At 35.1% G+C, this 20,115-nt stretch overlaps 2 protein-coding genes and 1 long non-coding RNA gene across 3 annotated transcripts in view; 2 read left to right on the top strand and 1 right to left on the bottom strand.

Annotated features, from left to right (window-relative positions):
- Positions 1-20,115, bottom strand: part of LOC149951382 (uncharacterized) — a 435,419-nt gene that overhangs the window by 153,066 nt on the left and 262,238 nt on the right. The gene's annotated exons all lie outside the window — the stretch shown is intronic.
- On the top strand, positions 6,623-9,583 carry LOC149951392 (uncharacterized). The gene is made up of 3 exons (XR_016480031.1): positions 6,623-6,695; positions 8,678-8,863; positions 9,445-9,583. It is a non-coding gene; the product is annotated as an uncharacterized LOC149951392 (long non-coding RNA).
- Positions 14,953-18,818, top strand: LOC149951391 (uncharacterized). Its single transcript, XM_090170013.1, has 3 exons — positions 14,953-15,027; positions 16,531-16,844; positions 18,566-18,818. Exons 1-2 carry the CDS (start codon positions 15,016-15,018, stop codon positions 16,840-16,842), a joined length of 324 nt encoding a protein of 107 aa, XP_090026139.1. The 5' UTR covers positions 14,953-15,015; the 3' UTR covers positions 16,843-16,844; positions 18,566-18,818.

The raw sequence follows: 20,115 nt of genomic DNA, 5'->3' as shown, positions 1-20,115 counted from the left end.
AAACTTTTTTCATTACTGTAATCCTTGACAAATAATACACCTAAAAAAATAAACAAAAACCAAAACAAAAGGTGCTATTCTTAAAAATAGCGTCAAGGGATTCAATTTATACCATTACAAACATAATGATGCTGATCCACGTGAGTTAAATTAACTCTAACAATAGCTCTATGCCATTTTTTCATTTATCTAATTTGGTCTTTTTCTTAGGAAATGGGTAAAAATTTGCACCTTTCACAATACTTGTATCCAAACTTTTAGAGTCATTTCGACAGCCACGATTACAACAATTCTTAGTCGCCAACATTTTTATTGCACTTAAATTAGAAACTAGTCCTAAAATTATAACTTATTTTCAGTTCTATATTAAATTTATTACCGATTCTAGTAGAATCGGTAATAAATTTAATATAGAATCTGCCGAACTTTGGTAAGCCTTTGCCAAAAACGCAACCGAACAGAGAAAGCTCTCTCTTGACTGTGACGTAGTTGCGCACAACGATGCGCGTTATTGTACAAGATTCAGTCGGTAACCATGGTAGCCATATGACGCGAAGAGCCACTTCGTGAAAAGGGGAAATACATTGAAATTCGCCTTCACCATCTCTCCCCTTCCTTCTTTCTCTATGCTCGTAGGTTCTTATATCATTTTGAATTTGCAGACCCATTATTTTAACTTTTGGGGGCCCCGTCCTTAACTCAAGCATAGAGGAACTACTCAAGCAGGAAGCAGCATAGCCCTGGCACTGACATAATGGACGAATTACTGAGGGACACTTCTCGGGCTGACTTCTACCACGCTATGTCCAAAGTTTGACTGCTGTATCGAGGCAGATTTATATCACTGGGGGGGAAGACACGTCTTCGGGGGGGGGGTGTAAAAACGGACTTTTCAGGGGCAAGAGAAGTAATCACTCGCGAAAGATGTTGCGTGAGGGGGTGTGACGTAAGACCGCCTCAGAGAGGGTAGCCTTAAAAGTGACCACTTGTCACACATATCCTGGTTTGGGAGGCACAGTAACTGGAGTTCAGCGGAGATAGCTTCAGTATCCGCTTTGCCGATCGCTAGGCAGGTGCGGGGGGGGGGCAAGTCTAGGTGGTGTGGAAAGAGCCGGCAGAGTGAATTGAAGGAAGTCGTGGTCCCCGAGACCTGGGCGGTGTATCACGTCGCCAACAACTCCTGCGGGAGACGAGAGCGCTAAGTCGAGAATGCTTTCACAGGAAGACGTAGTTCTGGGAGCACTAAGAACGTGCTACGTGTAGCACAGTGCACAAAAACTTCGAATCGAGAGTTAAAGGGGTTTGTATTTATAGTTGAAATCGCCAACTACTAGGATATCAAAGACACCCTGGGACAGCTTTTCAAGTAAGGCGTTGACCCGGGCGGAATACGACTTTTTGGACGAGGGGGACGATAGACGCAAGCGACCCTCAGACACTTGGAGGTAAGTCGCACCACAACCGCCTCAACGGTATCCTGGGAGCGCATTGGATAAGATTTTATGCTATTGGCGACCGCGATCAGGACACCACCACCGTGTCGATTTCGGTCGTGACGGTATACGGCAAACTCCGTCCAGTTTTGTCTCAGTTAACGCGACAATAGCAAGGCGGAGAGTTGAGAGGTAACCTCGGAAGGCTGGGATCTTATTGCAGAGCGATTCCATGTTGGCGTAGAGGAGAGTCAGTGGAGACCATCGGGACAGTCAGGCCGACACGGTCGCTGAATTGGAAGTGTTTTTTGGCACTGATACTATTCAGTATGGACATTATAATTAATGTACTTAAGGTATACTTGTCTGGCCACCTTACCTCTAGAGTGTTTCAAGCTCCATGTAAAATGACCATGTACCATAAAGAAGGTTTTAAATATGTTTACACAAAGTATTTAGTAAGTGATTAAAGGGATTATTTATTGTTATGATAACCCTAAATTTATAACACGGACATGGTAATGTTTTTTACGAAGGGGGGGGGGGGTAGTTTAATTTAGTTTCAAAATAACAGGGGCGCCAAAAATCCCCCTTGCCCGGGTGAAAAAAATTACTTGGGCCGGCCCTGCGCGAAACACTGTTGCACTCTATTGGCGAATTTCGGAACTATTATAAATAAAATACTGTCTGCTCTCGAGATAAATATTCAAGCATTTTATTTTACGATTTTAATAAAGGTGTAAAGTGTTTTTTTAATTACCTACCGGTTGTTAAATCGCCAATAGACCTTTGAAAATCGCACGCTGCCTTGTTTTAAATACACGCGGAGATTCGGTGGTCACGTGACGTTTTATTTGCCCCTGAAGTCGAAGTCAGCGCGCCCTTCTGAGAGAATCGCGAATAAACCCCATCTCTAGTTGCTACGAAGCGTAAGCGGGAAATGAAAAGCGGCCCGAGAAGTGTCCTTCAGTATTTCATCCATGCTGACATAGATGCGTCAGTTCCCTATCTAGAATGACCAGGACATTTTGAATAGTAGTGAGACCGTACGGGGGCCATGCCTAGGAGTAGGACAGCCTTGATAATTGGTCTTTTAGTTGGGTTACTTGGGTATCAGTGACGCCAGTAATAACATTCGACTAAACAACACACTTATCTTTCGTAGTAATAGACTAACTGTATTGGCATAAGTTAATGATACCTCTAACAAGGAGACGACCCGAGGTGTAGCACACCGATTTGGTTCAAACTCGGGGGTTTGGTAGAACTTCATGTAACTTGAAACACCCTAAAGGGAAATGTCTCCATAGGCAACCGTTTTGCCATGGCAACCAAAACATATAAAACTTTATGTGAAGAATAAAAAATGGCACTTTCTTGTTAAAGCACATTATTATAAAAAAAATTAGAGTGTTAGAAAATCTAAATATTTTATACGAAAAAAAGGCATACATTTATGAGAAATTATAGTAATATTTGAAGAAAATATTGGAGATTTAAAGTAGATTTATGAGAATTTTTTTTTACGAAAGATGGAAAATTTACATTAGATGTATGATAAGAAATTTTAGTAATTTTTTCAAAAGACAAGAAATACACATAATTTATAAGGACATTTTCGGTAGATTTTGTAAATGATAAGAAATTTGTTAAAATTTCTTAGTCTAGGAAATTAAGAGTAAATTTATGTAAAATTTTTGTAATTTACTTATGGGAATTTATTATAATTAGCCTTTTCATTTTAATAATAGCCACATAGTATCCAACGAGTGAAGTTCATGAACTGCTGGATCATCGCGCGCTAAGCAGATTATTTCTATTTTAAAACATCAAGTATCTGCTTAGCAAGCGAAAATCCAGCAGTTTTGATATTCACCCTATATAAATTGAAAAGGCTAATTTATAAGAACACATTGAAAATTAATTACAAGAGAATGGTCTCTCATTAAAGGAGTACTGATCAAAACGTCGTCTGCTATCACGCGCTATAACGGATTTTTTACGTAACTAGCTTCTGCTAACCTGGTGGAAAATTTGAAATGATTTGAACCACAATATGCTCCCTTCAAGATTGCACTAGAAATTGAACTATATGACGGCCATGGTTCGAAGGCGGGACGTTATGTTGAAAAATTGGGAGAACGCTGCTCTATCATTGCCACCTGTATTATGAAAAGGCCCCTGTTATTAGCAGTGGCGTAGCTAGGGGGTGGTGGGGGCGCTCCGCCTCGTGTGCCACCCGTTCGGGTGGTTTTGGGGTGACAGCCAACCGTGAAAAAAATAAAAACTTACATAAACTAGAGAAATTTGAAAAAACTAGTAAGTAGTACACCATGATACCCGCACCGGGTGCCACCCATGCTAGCCACCAGTGCCATATTAAGGCATGTGCCAAGTGTGCCTAGGCACAGGGGCCCATGAGGTTAGGGGGCCCCCGTCTTCGAAATAAATGTTTCTATTAGTATTTTATGTTTATAACCACATTAACGTTGATAGAATTTTTGGGGGCCCCAAATTCTACTTTGCACAGGGCCCCCAATAGTCTTAATCCGGCCCTGTTAGCTACGCCACTGGTTATTATAGCCACGAATCTATCAAATTTAAAAAAATGACTTTACTGGAATACGTGGTGCCATCTATTAATGGCAAAGGAAGCTAAATTTCAAAATAGTCTAATGATAAAGTCGTCAGAGAGCCTTTGTAGAGTATTATATTTAGACAACTTATACTCTATTTAGTGGACTTTAACCTAAATTATATATCCCGTTTAAAATTACTGTAATTTATGTTATTGAATAATTTACAAACGATCCAATCAACGCGATTGGTGCCTATAACTACCGTCATTTGATTCGGACGCTAGCGACATCTATTGAAAAAGAGTTACTACACGTCGAGCCGGCACTTGCTTTAACGTACGTAAATATTCAAAATACCCAAAAAGAAATATGATATAATTAATTAAGACGATAACAACATCAATTTGTCAGACAGAATATTTTACAATTAACGCGAATAATTAAGCATTCATATTTGGTAATTTATGTAAAAAGGGGTTTGTCAGTGAGCGGAAAACCCAAAAGGAATCCAAAAATGTCTTCCCCGAACGAAAAAGTAGAAATGCATCAAGGTTGCAATTTTAAGCACTTGATGCCCAAAAGACCGAAAACATTCCAGAAAAAGATTAACACTTTCCTTTCAATACATACTGTCTCTATTAATTGTCAAAATTGGCTCTTTTTAACGCAAAATTACATAGAGCCAAGTGCCAAAATATCGTAACTCTAATTTTTACGAAATTGACTTAATTGGTAAGAAAATGAGTTTATTGTAAAGAAATAATCAAAACTTATACAGAAGTTACATTCCATTAAGTTAATTAATCCTAACTAGTGCTACTTTGGTAAATAATTTTAAATGAAATCTTATTATAATTATAATAAATCAAAGTTATAACTTTTTGCTAAGATAATTTCGTTTAGTAAGTAAACTTTTTAAAAATGTACCCTTACAGTCCTATCTAAAATTGTGTTTACCACTGGTAAATTATGGTAAATAGCGTTTAATATTGGTAAATAAAGAAGAATATTTTGTTAAATTAAGAAAATATTTTATAATCAGTGCAAAAATATTCATAAACCTAAAATTAAAAATAATTTTCAACCTTATTAACATTATAAAAACCATGTCACATTTCACTGAATAAATGAAAAATTTAAATTTGAATTGGAGAATACTGGATATTAAGCATTTTTTCAACTGTATACCATAACATAACGTTATTTACCATAATCTAACATATTTATCACTTTTTGATACTTCATACCAAAACGTTATTAACCATATTTACCTTTTTTGATTTTAAACCATAACGTTATTAACCATATTCATCACTTTGTGCTTATTTAAGTCAAAATCTACCATCTAATTTACCACCTGTGAAATATAACTTCGAAACTCTGAGAAACATTAAAATAGAATAAATAAATTTGTAATTTAACATTATTTGTAAATAGTTTGATTTTAAATAGTCAGCTAGGCTAATACCCAAGGTGCCACCTAAGGCCTAAGTCATCAAGCGACTTTTAAAGCCATTCATTGAGGTGGCCGGGTTACAACGCGTAGGAGGGTGGTGGCAAGCCCTTCATGCCACGCGAGCCAACAGCTCCCTACACTCACAATTACCGTTAACCTCAACAAATTTTTAGGGAAGGGGAAACCGAAGAGCTCGAGGGAAAACCCCTTAAACCAGTGGGGAAAGAACTTGCAAACTCAACGCGGAAGGAGCTGTTCCGAGCTCGGTCTCACTATATTTTAAAACTAGCTCGAGCTCGATGTTTCGTCGCAAAATTTAATTAAAAAATAGCCCAATTAGTGAAGAACTCGGAGAAAAAAACCCCTTACCATTCTATTTTATAAAAAAATTATTTATTTATTTATTTAACATTAGACTAGTACTGAAATTGCGTACAAACAAGTTATGATTCGCACAACCTAGAGTCCTAGACCATTTTGATAATATTGTTAATTAAAAAATCTGACTTTTGATGAAATTACAAAATAACAGTGGCGTAAATAGCGCCCCCGCAGACCCCGCGGCGTGGGGAGGCCCCCGAGAACTAGGGGACCCCAAACGTTTATGATTAAAATCTGTGCTATTTAAAAGGGCCGCAAGTCGTTTTTCGCGGGGGGACCTCGGAGTTCCTAGTTACGCCACTGCAAAATAAACAACTTTTCTGCTTCGTTTTTATAACAGAATCCAAGACGCGTTACCACGTATGTTTTATTTGCGATATTTTTGCGTTCAGGTGGGAAAAACATTCTTGACGATTGGCTGTAACGTGGGAGTGCCTTATTTAGAAATCAAGGTGGAAAGCGCGCCAAAACCCAACAGAAACGGATAACATTGAAAGGCGTGTTAACAGGGGGAGAAAGTCGATGCTAAAAGGTGGTAGGGGTCAAAATCATGCTTCGCGTCTCCAAGAATGTCGTCAGGGTGTTCCCCCAATACGGAAAAGTCGATAAGCTATTCTATTGTCTAACTAATTGTTCGATAGTTTTCCATTTTTTGTTCGGTGTCTTTACATCCCTTTTGGCTTGCCAACAAGAGACATTTTTGGGTGAGGAATTCAGGGGTACTCTCGGTGGAAGGTCGTTCATTAGGAGAGATCGTCGGGTATAAATAGCGCCTGTGTGTCTCCGAAACAGACACTTCACTCTTCTCCGAAGATACAACCACTACTCTTCAAAATGAAAACCATCGTAAGTACTCGTGAATGGTTGGTAGTCGTAAGTCCCTAAGTTTTGACCAAATACTTGGATGGACTTACAAGGAGACATCCCGAGGTGCTTCTCCCCGATTTGTTTTAACTCGGGGGTTAAGTAGACCTTCATGTATCTTGAGAGCTCATAAAGGGAAAAGTTTCAATGGCCATTCGTTTTGCCATGGCAACCGAAACTGTTTTTCACTACTCAAGCTTAAACTTTCTCTACGTAAAATAGCGTGGCAAAATCACGGACTGTAAACCCTTACGATTTTACCCAATTTCATCAATTTTACCCAATTTCATCAATTTTACCCAATTTCATCAATTTTACCCAATTTCATCAATTTTACCCAATTTCATCAATTTTACCCAATTTCATCAATTTTACCCAAATTTTTTGAAAATAACAACAAGCCGTGATTTTGCCATGCTATTTTACGTAGAGAAAGTTTAAACTTGAGAAGTGAAAAACAGTTTTGGTTGCCATGGCAAAACGAATGGCCATTGAAACCTTTCCATTTAGGAGCTTTCAAGGTACATGAAGGTCTACTTAACCCCCGAGTTTGAAAAAATTGTGGAGAAACACCTCGGGATGCCTCCTTGTTAGTTGAGAGATTGCATTGATTATTGGAACAGTATATAAGCTATAAGTTCACACTACGCGACTTTTCTGCTAATGCCGGGGTGCACGCTTGACAAAGGTCACGTAATGTAAGCGTTGCTTAACTCTGTCTAGGTAGAAGCTAGTGTTGAAGTTGGTCTTTTACTATACATTTTTAAACCTCTGTTTAGTATTCCAAGTAATTGGTCCTAGTAATATTACTTTGATAATAGATGGTAGCATTAATAGTCTTAGGATTACATCCAATCAGACGCAAGTAGGCGCTTTGAGGTGGCCAACATTAAGTCTTCCATCTAGCGGTTTTATTCGCTATTGTGCAAAGTGCAATCGCCAATTGAGAGTAAAATAATCAAATCAGGAATGAAGCTAATAAGGTCAACGCAGGATATTCCTAGACATTATCTAGAGTAATTGGAGCTAATACGGATAACGTAGGATATAATGTAGAGTAAATGGCGTTAATAAGGATAACGTAGGATATAATCTAGAATAAATTGAGCTAATAAGGATAACATAGGATAAACTCTAGAATAAATGGAGCTAATAAGGATAACATAGGATATAATCTAGAATAAATGGAGCTAATAAGGATAACGTAGGATATAATGTAGAATAAATGGAGCTAATAAGATAAGGATAACGTAGGATATAATCTAGAATAAATTGAGCTAATAAGGATAACATAGGATAAACTCTAGAATAAATGGAGCTAATAAGGATAACGTAGGAAATTTCTAGGTATTATATAGATTGAATGGCGCTAATAAGGAGAACGTAGGAAATTCCTAGGTATTATGTAGAGTAAATGGTGCTAATAAATATAATGTAGGATATAATCTAGAATAAATGCAGCTAATAAGGATAACATAGAAAATAATCTAGAGTAAGTGAAGCTAATAAGGATAACGTAGGATATAATCTAGAGGAAATTGCGCTAATGAGGATAACGTAGGATATAATCTAGAATAAATGGAGCTAAAATGGATAACATAGGAAATTATCTAGAGTTAGTGAAGCTAATAAGTATAACGTAGGATATAATCTAAAATAATTGGAGCTAATAAGAATATCGTAGGATATTCCTAGGTGTTGTCTAAAGTAAATGGATATAAAAATGATAGCGTAGGATATTCCTAGATACAATTTAAAGAATATGGAGCTAATAAGGATAACGTAGAATATTCCTAGATACAATCTAAAGAATATGGTTCTAATAAGGATAACGTAGGATATTTCTAGATATTATCTAGAGTAAAGGAGGCTAATAAAGATAACGTAGGATATTTCTAGATTAACTACAGAAAGGTCTATATAACGTAAGTCAATTAAATGAGAAAATTGAAATTTGCTTGCAGATTGCTATCGTATTGCTTTTCGCCTTCCTGTCCGTGTGCGTGTCGGCAGGATACGTGTACAGCCGTCCCGTGTACACCAAGTACCGCGTGGCTCCTGGCAACTACCAACTGCACGATTCCCGAGGTCCTTTCATCCCCATCAGCTACACCTACAGAAATGGCGTTTTCTAAACCAGCTCCAGAGCAGTTAAGTACCAATAAAAATGTAAAGCAATATTTCGAAAAGAAGTCACACTTCTCAACACAACAGATGTTAATTACTTATGATACTAGTTTGTCTTCAATGACGTAGCTTAACCACTCTATTAAAAATTAGGTACTTCAGTATTCAAAGCGCCCTGATTAAAATAATTAATCTTAAATCTCACGCCGTTATAGATTCGCATGAACTTTAATCTAAAATAACTAATTAAAAATTCTTTCAGCTGTTAATTTTCCGAAAAAATAAAATGCTGAAAATTTTTCGGAAACTCCGCAAATCCGAAAAATAAAAAACGGAAACATAAATTACTTTTTAAGGGTTTTCAATGTTTTTAACTTTTTACAAAAAATTAATAGTCTTAATCAGTTTAAACAAGTCTAGAGGGTTAGTTATACTTTTAGATTCGAAAAAATGAGGCGAAAATGCCACTTTATTTAAATTTGCAAACAATATTAGACTAATCATGGAATGAAAACTTTTTTTTAATTTTACGGAAAATTTTCCAAAAAAAAACGCCTCGGTCATTTTCCGACTAACAACTTTAAAAGTGATTATTCTTTTACAGATTTATTATGGAATCAACAGCAAGCAGAAATTTTCGGAAAAAAATTAAATTTAAAAAAAATGCTTCAACTATATCTTGTATAAAACCATTTCTTAAAAACGTTTTTAAATAAAATATTATTTTATAAATTTCAAAATTATACGTCTGGTTTGTCTTTTTTCCGCAGCGCTCTTTGACAGAATAATCAAGATGATGCCACATGCTCAGTGTAAAATTATAGTAACTCAAAAATGTTAGTCTAAAAATATCAACTTGTTACTTTGAGAAATTACCACGCCGGTCTTAGATTCTACAATTTTAACTAAGATGCAAACGAATTTTTATTTAAAATTTTTATTTTTTTTACATTATGTTTTTTAATTCAACTACTTTTTGAAAAAAAAAACAATAAGTCATCAAATTTGGTTTTTGAGTGTATTTTCCTCAAAAAGGTTTGAAATTTGAGTGACTTATTAATTAACATATCTTTCTTTGCTGTAGAGTTTTTGGTGTTTATCGAAAAATATACTTTTTGAAAAACTGAAATAAAACATTTTCTTTAATATAAAATAGATAATTTAAAATAATTATTTTTAGAAATTGTATAACAAACTACATCGTTTGAATAAGATTAAAGTGTAGTATTTTCTGTGTCAGTAAAAAAAACATTTATGTGTAGATAGACACTTCGAACATATGTTTTTGTATAAAACATGACTGTTTTTGGGAATAGTATAAAAATGTTATTCATCTTTTGAATAAGATTAAAGTGTAGTATATTTTCTGATTAACTTTTAATCATATCTTGCGATGTCCGCCTTCAAAATTGAATCGGTCTATACAACAATTACTCTCTCAGCCCAATCGTTGTAGATAGTAGATTCAAATAAACCATATTTCAATTTATTTCGGTAACTACATTTTGATGAGTACTCTATGAAAATTCACACTTTTTTGAAATTAAATAAGAAATTAAAATACCAATCAGTCCAATTTTGTGTCTTAGATTCAAATTATCCTTAATTTACATTAATTGATATAGGTAAATTTTGATAAGTGTTCTAAGAAACATTTTCTAATAATTTAACAATAAATAAAAATATCATATTTTGGCTCTAAGGTAGTAATAGCTTATTTAATTTGAAATAAACGCGTTCAGGATGAGCCGATGGCGAAATAATTTTCCACTCCAACTTTCGCTAACAAAAAGAAAGTGATTGTAGGCCTAATTATACGGAGCAATTAGAAAATGTACAAAAATCCGCAGAACGAGTTATATTCGAGACACTAAAAACAGGTAAGATGGGTTCGCATATAATTAGAAACGTACTCGGGACTATCGTCTGAACGACAAATTATCCTTAAAGCAACATTTTGTGATAATCAACAATATAGCCTTGAAATGACCGAATCCTGAAAAGCTTTTTTTAAATGAAAAAAAAACGTGAAATTTAAAACTAATATTCGTCAAGTTCGAGTTCAAGAGACTTAAGACTCGCACGCGTAGCAACAAAAAAGATTTACGTCACGAAAAACTAGATTAAAATACTTTGGGTAGTGTTATTGAAATCTTGTCACGTAGGATGGATAAAAAACTCCCAGGGGAGAACGAACCCGGGACTGGGTAGTTTTTAAAATTCAAATAACTAAGATATTTCTTTATGGTAATTTGTGTAAATCACTTGGAGAACTTCAAATCTAAGTCCTTGTTTGACAGTACCAAATAACCATGTCTTCAAAAAAAAATTCTTAATTTATAGCTAGTTCTGGAACTAAATGTGTACACTATTTAAACTAAAATTATTAGCTTGTTCCGGTGGTGAGAATTACTATACATATATTTAATCATATTTGGTCGTCGGGAATCCATAGCCAATTTAGAAGCTGTTCTATTGGTGTGGCAACTGTTTGCACAATATGTACACTTTTAGTTTCAGAATAAACGATCAGTACCCCACTTTTAATTTTTTTTGTAAATCTGTCTTGCTCTGTTATATTCGCAATGAAAGAATTGAAGTCAACATTGTACAGTTGGTACCCTACCTTGAAATCCCAGAGTAGGCCAAAAGTATTCCACAAAAATATATGCATTTATAAAATACATCCTCTTATCCACCTACTAGCTCATTGAATTTATGAAATCTTTAAGCCAAATGAAATAAAAGACTATCTTTAAAATTTGAGTTTTTTGTAGTCTGTGAATAAATCGTTTATTTCTGCAAAAACCTCTATTTTTTGTACAATTTTAGTACTGTTCCATGAAGCTCGTGACGAAATATTCTTTGATTATTCAATAGAATCTTTATTATCTAATATTTTGTTTTTCAAAGTCCCTGGCTCATTGTTAACCGCAACCACAACCAAAGGCAGGAATTGTTAGAATTATAGTCCACCAGATAAACTGTAATTCATCCAAATTTAATTAGATTATAGGTAGATTAAATAATCAATATCTTGTCCAAAACTAATACAGAGCTTAATAGACCATTTAAAAAAAATTTAATTTGGATTTAAAATTTAAAATATCACAGTGACCTGTCTATCTAAATTGTCGTCCTTGGTAATAACACTCTGTTTTACAATTAAAATATCATAATCACCCTGAAAATATATTTAACCGAATACTAACAACAATTAGTAGACTTACAAGGAGACGACCCGAGATGTTACACACCGATTTCGTTCAAACTCGAGGGAATGGTAGACCTTCATGTAACTTGAAAAATCCTAAAGGGAATTTATTCAATGGGCAACAGTTTTGCCATGGCAACGAAAATTTTTTTTGAAAACATAAAATGGAAATTTTTACTATTTAAGCTATATCGGTTCATTTTCACCCATTTGGTTCAAATTGATCAAAATGAGATCAATTTTGATTTTTTTCGTCAATTTTTAACAATTTTTTTATAATTTTGGTGTTTTAAAATTTTTTCAATTTTTTAAATTATTTCACTTGGGGGACCCTTGGAATCGGTCAAAATCCCATGTTATTTTAATGGGAAAATTTCCATTATATGTTGTCAAAAACATTTTTCGTTGCCATGGCAAAACCGTTGCCCATTGAATAAATTCCCTTTAGGATTTTTCAAGTTACATGAAGGTCTACCAATCCCCCGAGTTTGAACAAAATCGGTGTGTAACACCTCGGGTCGTCTCCTTGTTAGTTAACATTAATTAAATATTCTTATTTCTCGTTAAAATTTTAATGTTTTTATGCAAATTAACGCGTAGACTTTGCTCAAGATATGGATTGAGAAATATTTATCTTGCGAAATGGATAGTATTTTCGTAATCAAGGTAAGCTGTAGGATAAAACCTTTACTTTTCAACAGTGAAAGGGGTGTAGTTGAAGGGCGTGTGATTTCGCGCAATTATATAGTTTTGACCTTCAAATATTTGGAAGACGCTCTGTGTGTTACGCGAAAGATATAAGGTATTACGGCACGCCTGACCTTGACAATGGTGGGATAGCGTGATGGCTCTAAGCTAAAAGAGAACGCTACCACAGATAGAATCTTCGAAAGGAAAAGGGGTAAGAACCAGAGTGAGTGGAGTGGGTAGATGGATTTCGCCGCAGAGTTTAAAAGGATTTTCTGGATGAAAGTCAAAGACGAGTTCGCATTGGAAGACACGCGACTAATCGTAAAATCAAAATTATTTATTTTACTAAAAGTGTAGTAAACTTGCTTTGACCACTATTGGGTCTCTTTGTCACAACTCACAAAACAACTAATGTACAGCATTGGTTTCTGTTAAAATATTTCGTTACCAGCCTCAAATTTCATGGACTGTTCGGTTGAGCTCGTTGGAAAATATTAGCAAGGGGTATCAACGTTGTATACGTCAAAAAGGTTTTCCTAAGCAGTAGATTTTATTATCTGTTTAACAACTCTCTTCCAATCGACGTATTCGAACAATCACGGAATCCTCTGTTTTAGTCTAATTTTATATAGAAAATTAAATTTAAGAAAAATGTAACTTTGCCACCTCGCAGGCTCCCCGTGCTTTTTCAAAATGTGTTAAGAACAAATTTGTTCTCGCCTAATTAGGCTAATTACATCATTTGTAAACCTATTTCATTGGTTTGTCGGGAAAATTAGAACTCTAACAACACTAACCCCAGATAAAGCAATATCTTTTCTCAGTGAAAATACTTCGAGTTTGCGATGGTACACGTGTCTTTTTATGGCGTATGTGGAAACTTATATCGCAAGAAATTAGTTATAGCCTTCTGGTACTAATAATCTACATTCTTAGAACAGCAGGGGCACGTTACTGACTAGGCAATATAGGCAATTGCCTAGGGCATGCGTTTTTGAAGTTCGCGAATTACAAAAAAAAGGCTACATTGGAGTCCAGCTAGAATACTTTGCCTATAGACACCACACTTTCGAAGGGCCTGAATTCTAAACCTAGGTTTCCTTATAGTTGTTTTAGGCAAAAAATTAAAGGCTACATTTGGGCCCGCTTAGAAGACTCTAGAGCCTGGAAAAATATTCACCCGGTCATGTAGCATCGTATTAACAACATATGTAGACCATAGGCAAAACAATATACCAATACTGGGTGAAAACTCGGAACCACTCCTTCGGCGTTGACTTTGCAAGTTCTCTCCCCACTGGTTTAAGGGGTTTTTCCCCAAGCTTTTCGGTTTAGTAGGTAATAGTAGGCCAAAACTATTCGCTAATGCACTTTGGGACGAAAAGAGTACACCTTTCACCCCAAACTACCAACTTCTTCCATACCATAACAGCCAAACTGTATTTTGAAGTTGCTCGCTATTTTCTAAAAATTACTCCAAAACTAGCGAATAGTTCGACTATTTATTGTAGGGAGCTGTTGGCTCGCGTGGCATGAAGGGCTTGCCACCACCCTCCTACGCATTGTAACCCGGCCACCTGAATTAAAATGCTTTAAAAGTCGCAAGATGACTTGGTCCTAAGGTGGTGCCTTGGGTATTAGCCTAGCTGATTATTATTAGTAAATGGTTAAACTTTATTTAGCCAATCCGAACGAAACCAAGCCATTCCTCAAGTTCCCATCCCATTAAGCGAACAAGTGCCGAACTTGTATGTCTCGAGGCCAAGGCCGCTTTCAAGACCCCCACCCCTCCATTCCCGAACCGAAAATTGGAGTCGAACCCCTTCATTAAGGAACGAAACCGCCCCCGTTACCATCCACACTACCACCACAAACGGTACACCAATCCACTTCAATCGGTTGCATCTGAACCATCCTAACTATGAAGAACCACCAACGATATGGTACAACCACCCCGACAACCCTTTCATATTTTTTGTAAGACTTTCGATTTCAAATCAAATTGGGGGGGGGGGGAGATAGGGGAATAAAGCCAACGCCTGGAATAACCTTCAAAAATATAGTTTAGGAAAACGGAAAACGCCCCAAGATGTAATTTATTCGTGTGGTTCGCTTTCCCTTTCATGATTCAGTAGCCAAAGGGGCTGGGACACCTGCTTATATAAAAGATGGTCAGAGGATTCGCCATTTCATCATTCGGCTCCAATTGGCATCGTTGCATCAGTTTCAAGTTCTTGTGATATTCATTACAACCCTCAAATTCATCCAAAAATGAACTCTTTGGTAAGAAATTTTTCATCTTCTCTATATCGAATTGGGTACTTTTAGCTGCAAATTTGATTTTGGAAAATTATAAAGATTTAAAAAAATTAATACCTAAGTTTAAAATTTTCTTTATAACTAGGTTCAGATTTAACTAACAAGGAGAATACCCGAGGTGTTACACACCTATTTTGTTCAAACTCGGGGAATTGGTAGACCTTCATGTACCTTGAAAAATCCTAAAGGGATTTTATTCAATGGGCAACTAGTTTGCCATGGCAACGAAAAATGTTTTTGACAACATAAAATGGAAATTTTCCCATTGAAAATAACATGGGATTTTGACCGATTCCAAGGGTCCCCCTGTGAAACATTTTACAAAATTGAAAAAAAAATTAAAATACCAAAATTATAAAAAAAAATTGATAAAAATTGACGAAAAAAATCAAAATTGGTCACATTTTAATCAATTTTTTAAATTTTTTCACAGGGAAATCGGTCAAAATCCCATGTTATTTTATGTTGTCAAAAACATTTTTCTTTGCCATGGCAAACCCGTTGCCCATTGATAAAATCCCTTACATGAAGGTCTACCAATCCCCCAGTTTTAACAAAATCGGTGTGTAACACCTCGGGTAGTCTCCTTAAGTTAAAAAAGTTTTCACCTTGTGTATGAATAATTAAAAATTAGAATTAGACTTTTACATAATCTGGCATCACGGCTTTGATGTAATAATCAGTTGCGCACCTGACGACGACGTGAGCGCACGTCGAAGCATGTAGTGTAGTTTAATTAAAATATATTGTGTAAAAGTCGATTTCTAATTTTTAATTAATTAGGTTTAGATTTGGTGAATTTGATAAAATTATTTAAAATCTTGGCTTACAAAATCCAAAATGAATGAAAATCGAATATTTAGAGCATTATCTAAAATATAAGAAATTCATTTGATCCCAAACTATTTTAAACTAAAAAACACGACTTGAACTTAAATCATAATTTCTTAGATCTTCTAAATGTCGATTCAAATTTAAGAAACCTTAAGAACGTTATTCACCTAGCGCCGCGTTAGCTGTTTCCCGGGCACTAAAAAACGTCTTCTAATAGTTCCCCAATGTAGCATTTTATTTTTGCCTTATAATCTATCTTAAGATTCCGGACCCTTCGAAAATACCGGTCATAGGCACTAACGCGACCCTGTACCAACCCCAAACTTTTCCAAAAATAAAAGTCGAAATTTGATTGAAATCATCATTTCAGGTGAAAAAAATAGTACTTTTAAAAATGGGTAATCTTGACTTTCAAAATGGTGCCTTTGACCTTCAAAATGTTTATATACAAAATAAATTAAAATATTATAATAAGAATTTATGAGGTAAACTTTACGGTCTTGACCTTGAGAATAGTGATTTCGACCTTCAAAAATTGTAATTTTAGAAAGGGAAACTAAGTACCGAATAAACGACCACTTTCAAGCCCAAAACCACATACTAATGTCTCAATTTATTTATTTCCGTTTGCAGTCCGCTGTCGTTGTCTTCGCTATCCTGGCCACGGCCATGGGAACCGCCCTGTACTACCCGGGATCCTACGTCTCCGGAGCCTACTCCCCACTGAGTGCCAGCGGCTACAGCTCCGTCGTCAGTAGCTACTCTCCAGTCGCTTCCGCTTACTTGGGATACCAACCAGTCGGATACTACAACGCCCTTCCGCTCAAGACCTACGCTGCCGGATACACTGGCATCGGTGGCTATAGCGCTGGAATTGCTGGCTATAGCTCTGGTCTTGGTGGCTATAGCGCCTACTCATATCCTTACGGTGTCAAATACGTCTAATCGTGAGTATTGAGAAAAGTTTTTAAAATGTTTCTTTTACGAGAAAAGTATACCTATAATTTTCCGAATTCAAGGAATAATCAAATACTGATTTACTTAAATTAAATATAAATACATAAATTAGTATGTATTTATAACCGTGTAATTTTTAGTAGTTAGTGCCAGCTAGGAGCAACAAACACAGCACCCCAAACACAAGGAGAACGCAACCCGTCAATAGTCGTGCATTTTCTCGCGTACATTTTTCATTGGTTAGACGCGTTAGCGCTTGCTGCCGTCGGAAGGGGAAAATTCGGAATTTGTCTTCCCCTTTTCCGTAAAATGTTCAGCGAAAAGGCTCGTCCAATGAAATTTGTACACAACACCTCGTTAGCGTGTTTAAAGGCTTGCTTCGTTCTCCTTGTGTTTGTTGCTACTAGATGCCAGTAATACACGATGTAATGTACTGCCACGGTTTGGCAGGGAAAATCGTGAAGATACATATTTTATTTACATTTATACTTCTCTCGTAAGATAAATCTTATATACTTGTGGTACAGTTTATGTTTAAATTTTCCCAAATTCCTAGCTTTCCCTGTGGTTCTATAATTTTCGTTTATATAACCTCACGTGTCAAGGGTTTAGTTTCCATGAGGGACAAAGGGAAGCAATGTTTCCAAAATGAGGCAATACACCCTTTTCATAATGCCGATAATGTATTCATTTCTACTTAGGGAAAATGTTGGAAGGATTTTTAGCGTGGCAACTGGCCCCCAATCTCTTCATACTCTAACACTAACAAGTAGCGCCTTGCCCCTTTAAAAATCAAATCAATAACTTTGCTCAAACCTTCATTTGCTTCTCAACTTTGGTGAAGAAATACCTTTAGTACTTAGTTTGACTTGTTTTGATTCCATTATACAGGGTGTTTCAAAATATTTAAGGAGTGGTAGGGGGTGAGTTGATAAATATGCCTGTTTTTCCCCCATTTTCCAACGATGAGTTAAAAGAGCGCCAGAGAGCTTCAAAGTGTGGCCTACTAGCCCTTGAAAGTAGGCTGCAACAAGCGCAAAACCAGGGACTTCAAATACTGTTTAAGTTTACTTTTTTTCGCTGGTTACCTAGACTTGTTTACAAAGTCCTTTTTTACCTATCGCACGAATCCAAACCTTAATGTTCGCGTTTCCCTACTGCTGGGTTCGGCGCTTGTTGCAGCCTACTTCCAGGGGCTAGTAGGCCACACTTTGAAGCTCTCTGACGCTCTTTTTACTCATCGTAGGAAAATGGGGAAAAAACAGGCATTCTTCTCAACTCACCCCCTACAACTCCTTAAAAATTTTGCATAACCTTTTGAAACACCCTGTGTTATGAAAATTAAACGGAAAAATACAATTTTTATTTTCAAATGTTAAAAATATATTATTAGTTGATGATAAAAATTAAATTAGAGCCTATTTTACGCTCTATTCACAATTGATTTAAAATTTAAAATCGAAATTTGCCTTCTGGCGAATAAAATACATTCAGAGTGCCCGAATATTTTCAATATCATTTTGAAACCTGCAATGTTTCCCTTGAGTAGAAAGTGAAGTAATTAGAAAAGTTTATGCCAGAGTGAAAATTTAGAAGAAAGTAGCTTGTTCTCATTGAAGAAATTACTTGGCCACGCAGCTAGTCAAGCATAAACACAAGCACAATGCTGACGGCAATTATATTAATTTAATTTTCTCTTGTTTCCCGATAGCGTTGCCAAGTCCACCATTCCGAAAAGTTTCGCAAGTTCTTCGACCACATCTCCCGATCAGCTTTTTTTATTGTAAATGTTTCACGTTGTTCACCAATGATTGCTCATTAAAATATCAGCTTTTTGTTATTGTTAAAAAACGCAATGTCGAGATTATTTATTTCTTCGTAGGCTACATTTTTAATCAGGTTTTTTGGCGTACATAATCCGGCAGGTGTCAGTAGACTCTATCGTTTTCGCAATGCTCTTTCTAAGTAGGCACACCCAGCGGCTACCAAAGCAAAAAGAACCCGTCATTTCAGACAATTAAAGACCATTTTGGTATTGTATTTATGAAATGGTTCATTGACTTCGACTCTCCAAGCACGCATATTGTAAATTTATTAAATTCCTCTCACAAATTTTAAATGGTCCATTGTCAATTTCTCCCGATTTGACCTTGACTGACTAGCAAAACTTGAACATTAATCCTTTACCAAGATAAAATTTATTAAGTTATAAAATATACTGAAATATTTGATAGATTATACTCAAATATTAGATAGATTATACTTAAATAGGCCTACTTGATATATTATCCTCTAATATTTGATAGATTATACTCAAATATTAGATAGATTATACTTAAATAGGCCTACTTGATATATTATCCTCAAATATTTGATAGATTATACTCAAATATTAGATAGATTATACTTAAATAGGCCTACTTGATATATTATCCTCAAATATTTGATAGATTATACTCAAATATTAGTTAGATTATACTTAAATAGGCCTACTTGATATATTATCCTCAAATATTTGAAAGATTATACTCAAATAGCTAATAGATTATACTCAAATATTTGATAGATTATACTCAAATATTTGAAAGATTATACTCAAATAGCTAATAGATTATACTCAAATATTTGATAGATTGTACTTAAATATTTTATAGATTATAGTCAAATATTTTATAGATTATACTATTAATCTATTTCAATAGATTTAAGATTATATTCAAATATTTTATAGATTATACCATGAATCTATTTAAATAGATTCATGATTATACTCAAATATCACATAAATTATACTCAATTTTTTTATTGATTACACTTAAATATGTTTTACAGGTTATGGATATTTTTTATCAATTAAACTAAAATATTTTTATCAATTAATCTAAAATATTTTTATCAAATAAACTAAAGTATTTTTCTAAATTAAACTTAAGTATTTTTCTAAATTAAACTTAAGTATTTTTCTAAATTAAACTTAAGTATTTTTCTAAATTATACTAAAGTATTTTTATAGATTATAGTAAAATGTTTTACAGCGATTTATGAGCTTATCGCATTGGCTGCTATGCGAGGGACAGATCACTCCTATTTCGGGTGCATACTTAAATCCGATTAAATGTATTAAATAGTGTTAAATCGTGTTAAATTTTTAATAAGATTTAATCACGATTAAATTTTTAATCCGATTTAATCACAATTTAATCTTTTAATCCGATTTAATCACAATTTAATCTTTAATCCGATTTAATCACAATTTAATCT

This window comes from Leiobunum rupestre, chromosome 3, assembly GCF_980474605.1.
Source record: "Leiobunum rupestre chromosome 3, qqLeiRupe1.1.hap1, whole genome shotgun sequence".
Lineage (NCBI taxonomy): Eukaryota > Metazoa > Arthropoda > Arachnida > Opiliones > Sclerosomatidae > Leiobunum > Leiobunum rupestre.
The sequence above is the reverse complement of the archived record's forward strand: the minus strand, read 5'-3'. Positions and strand labels throughout refer to the sequence as shown.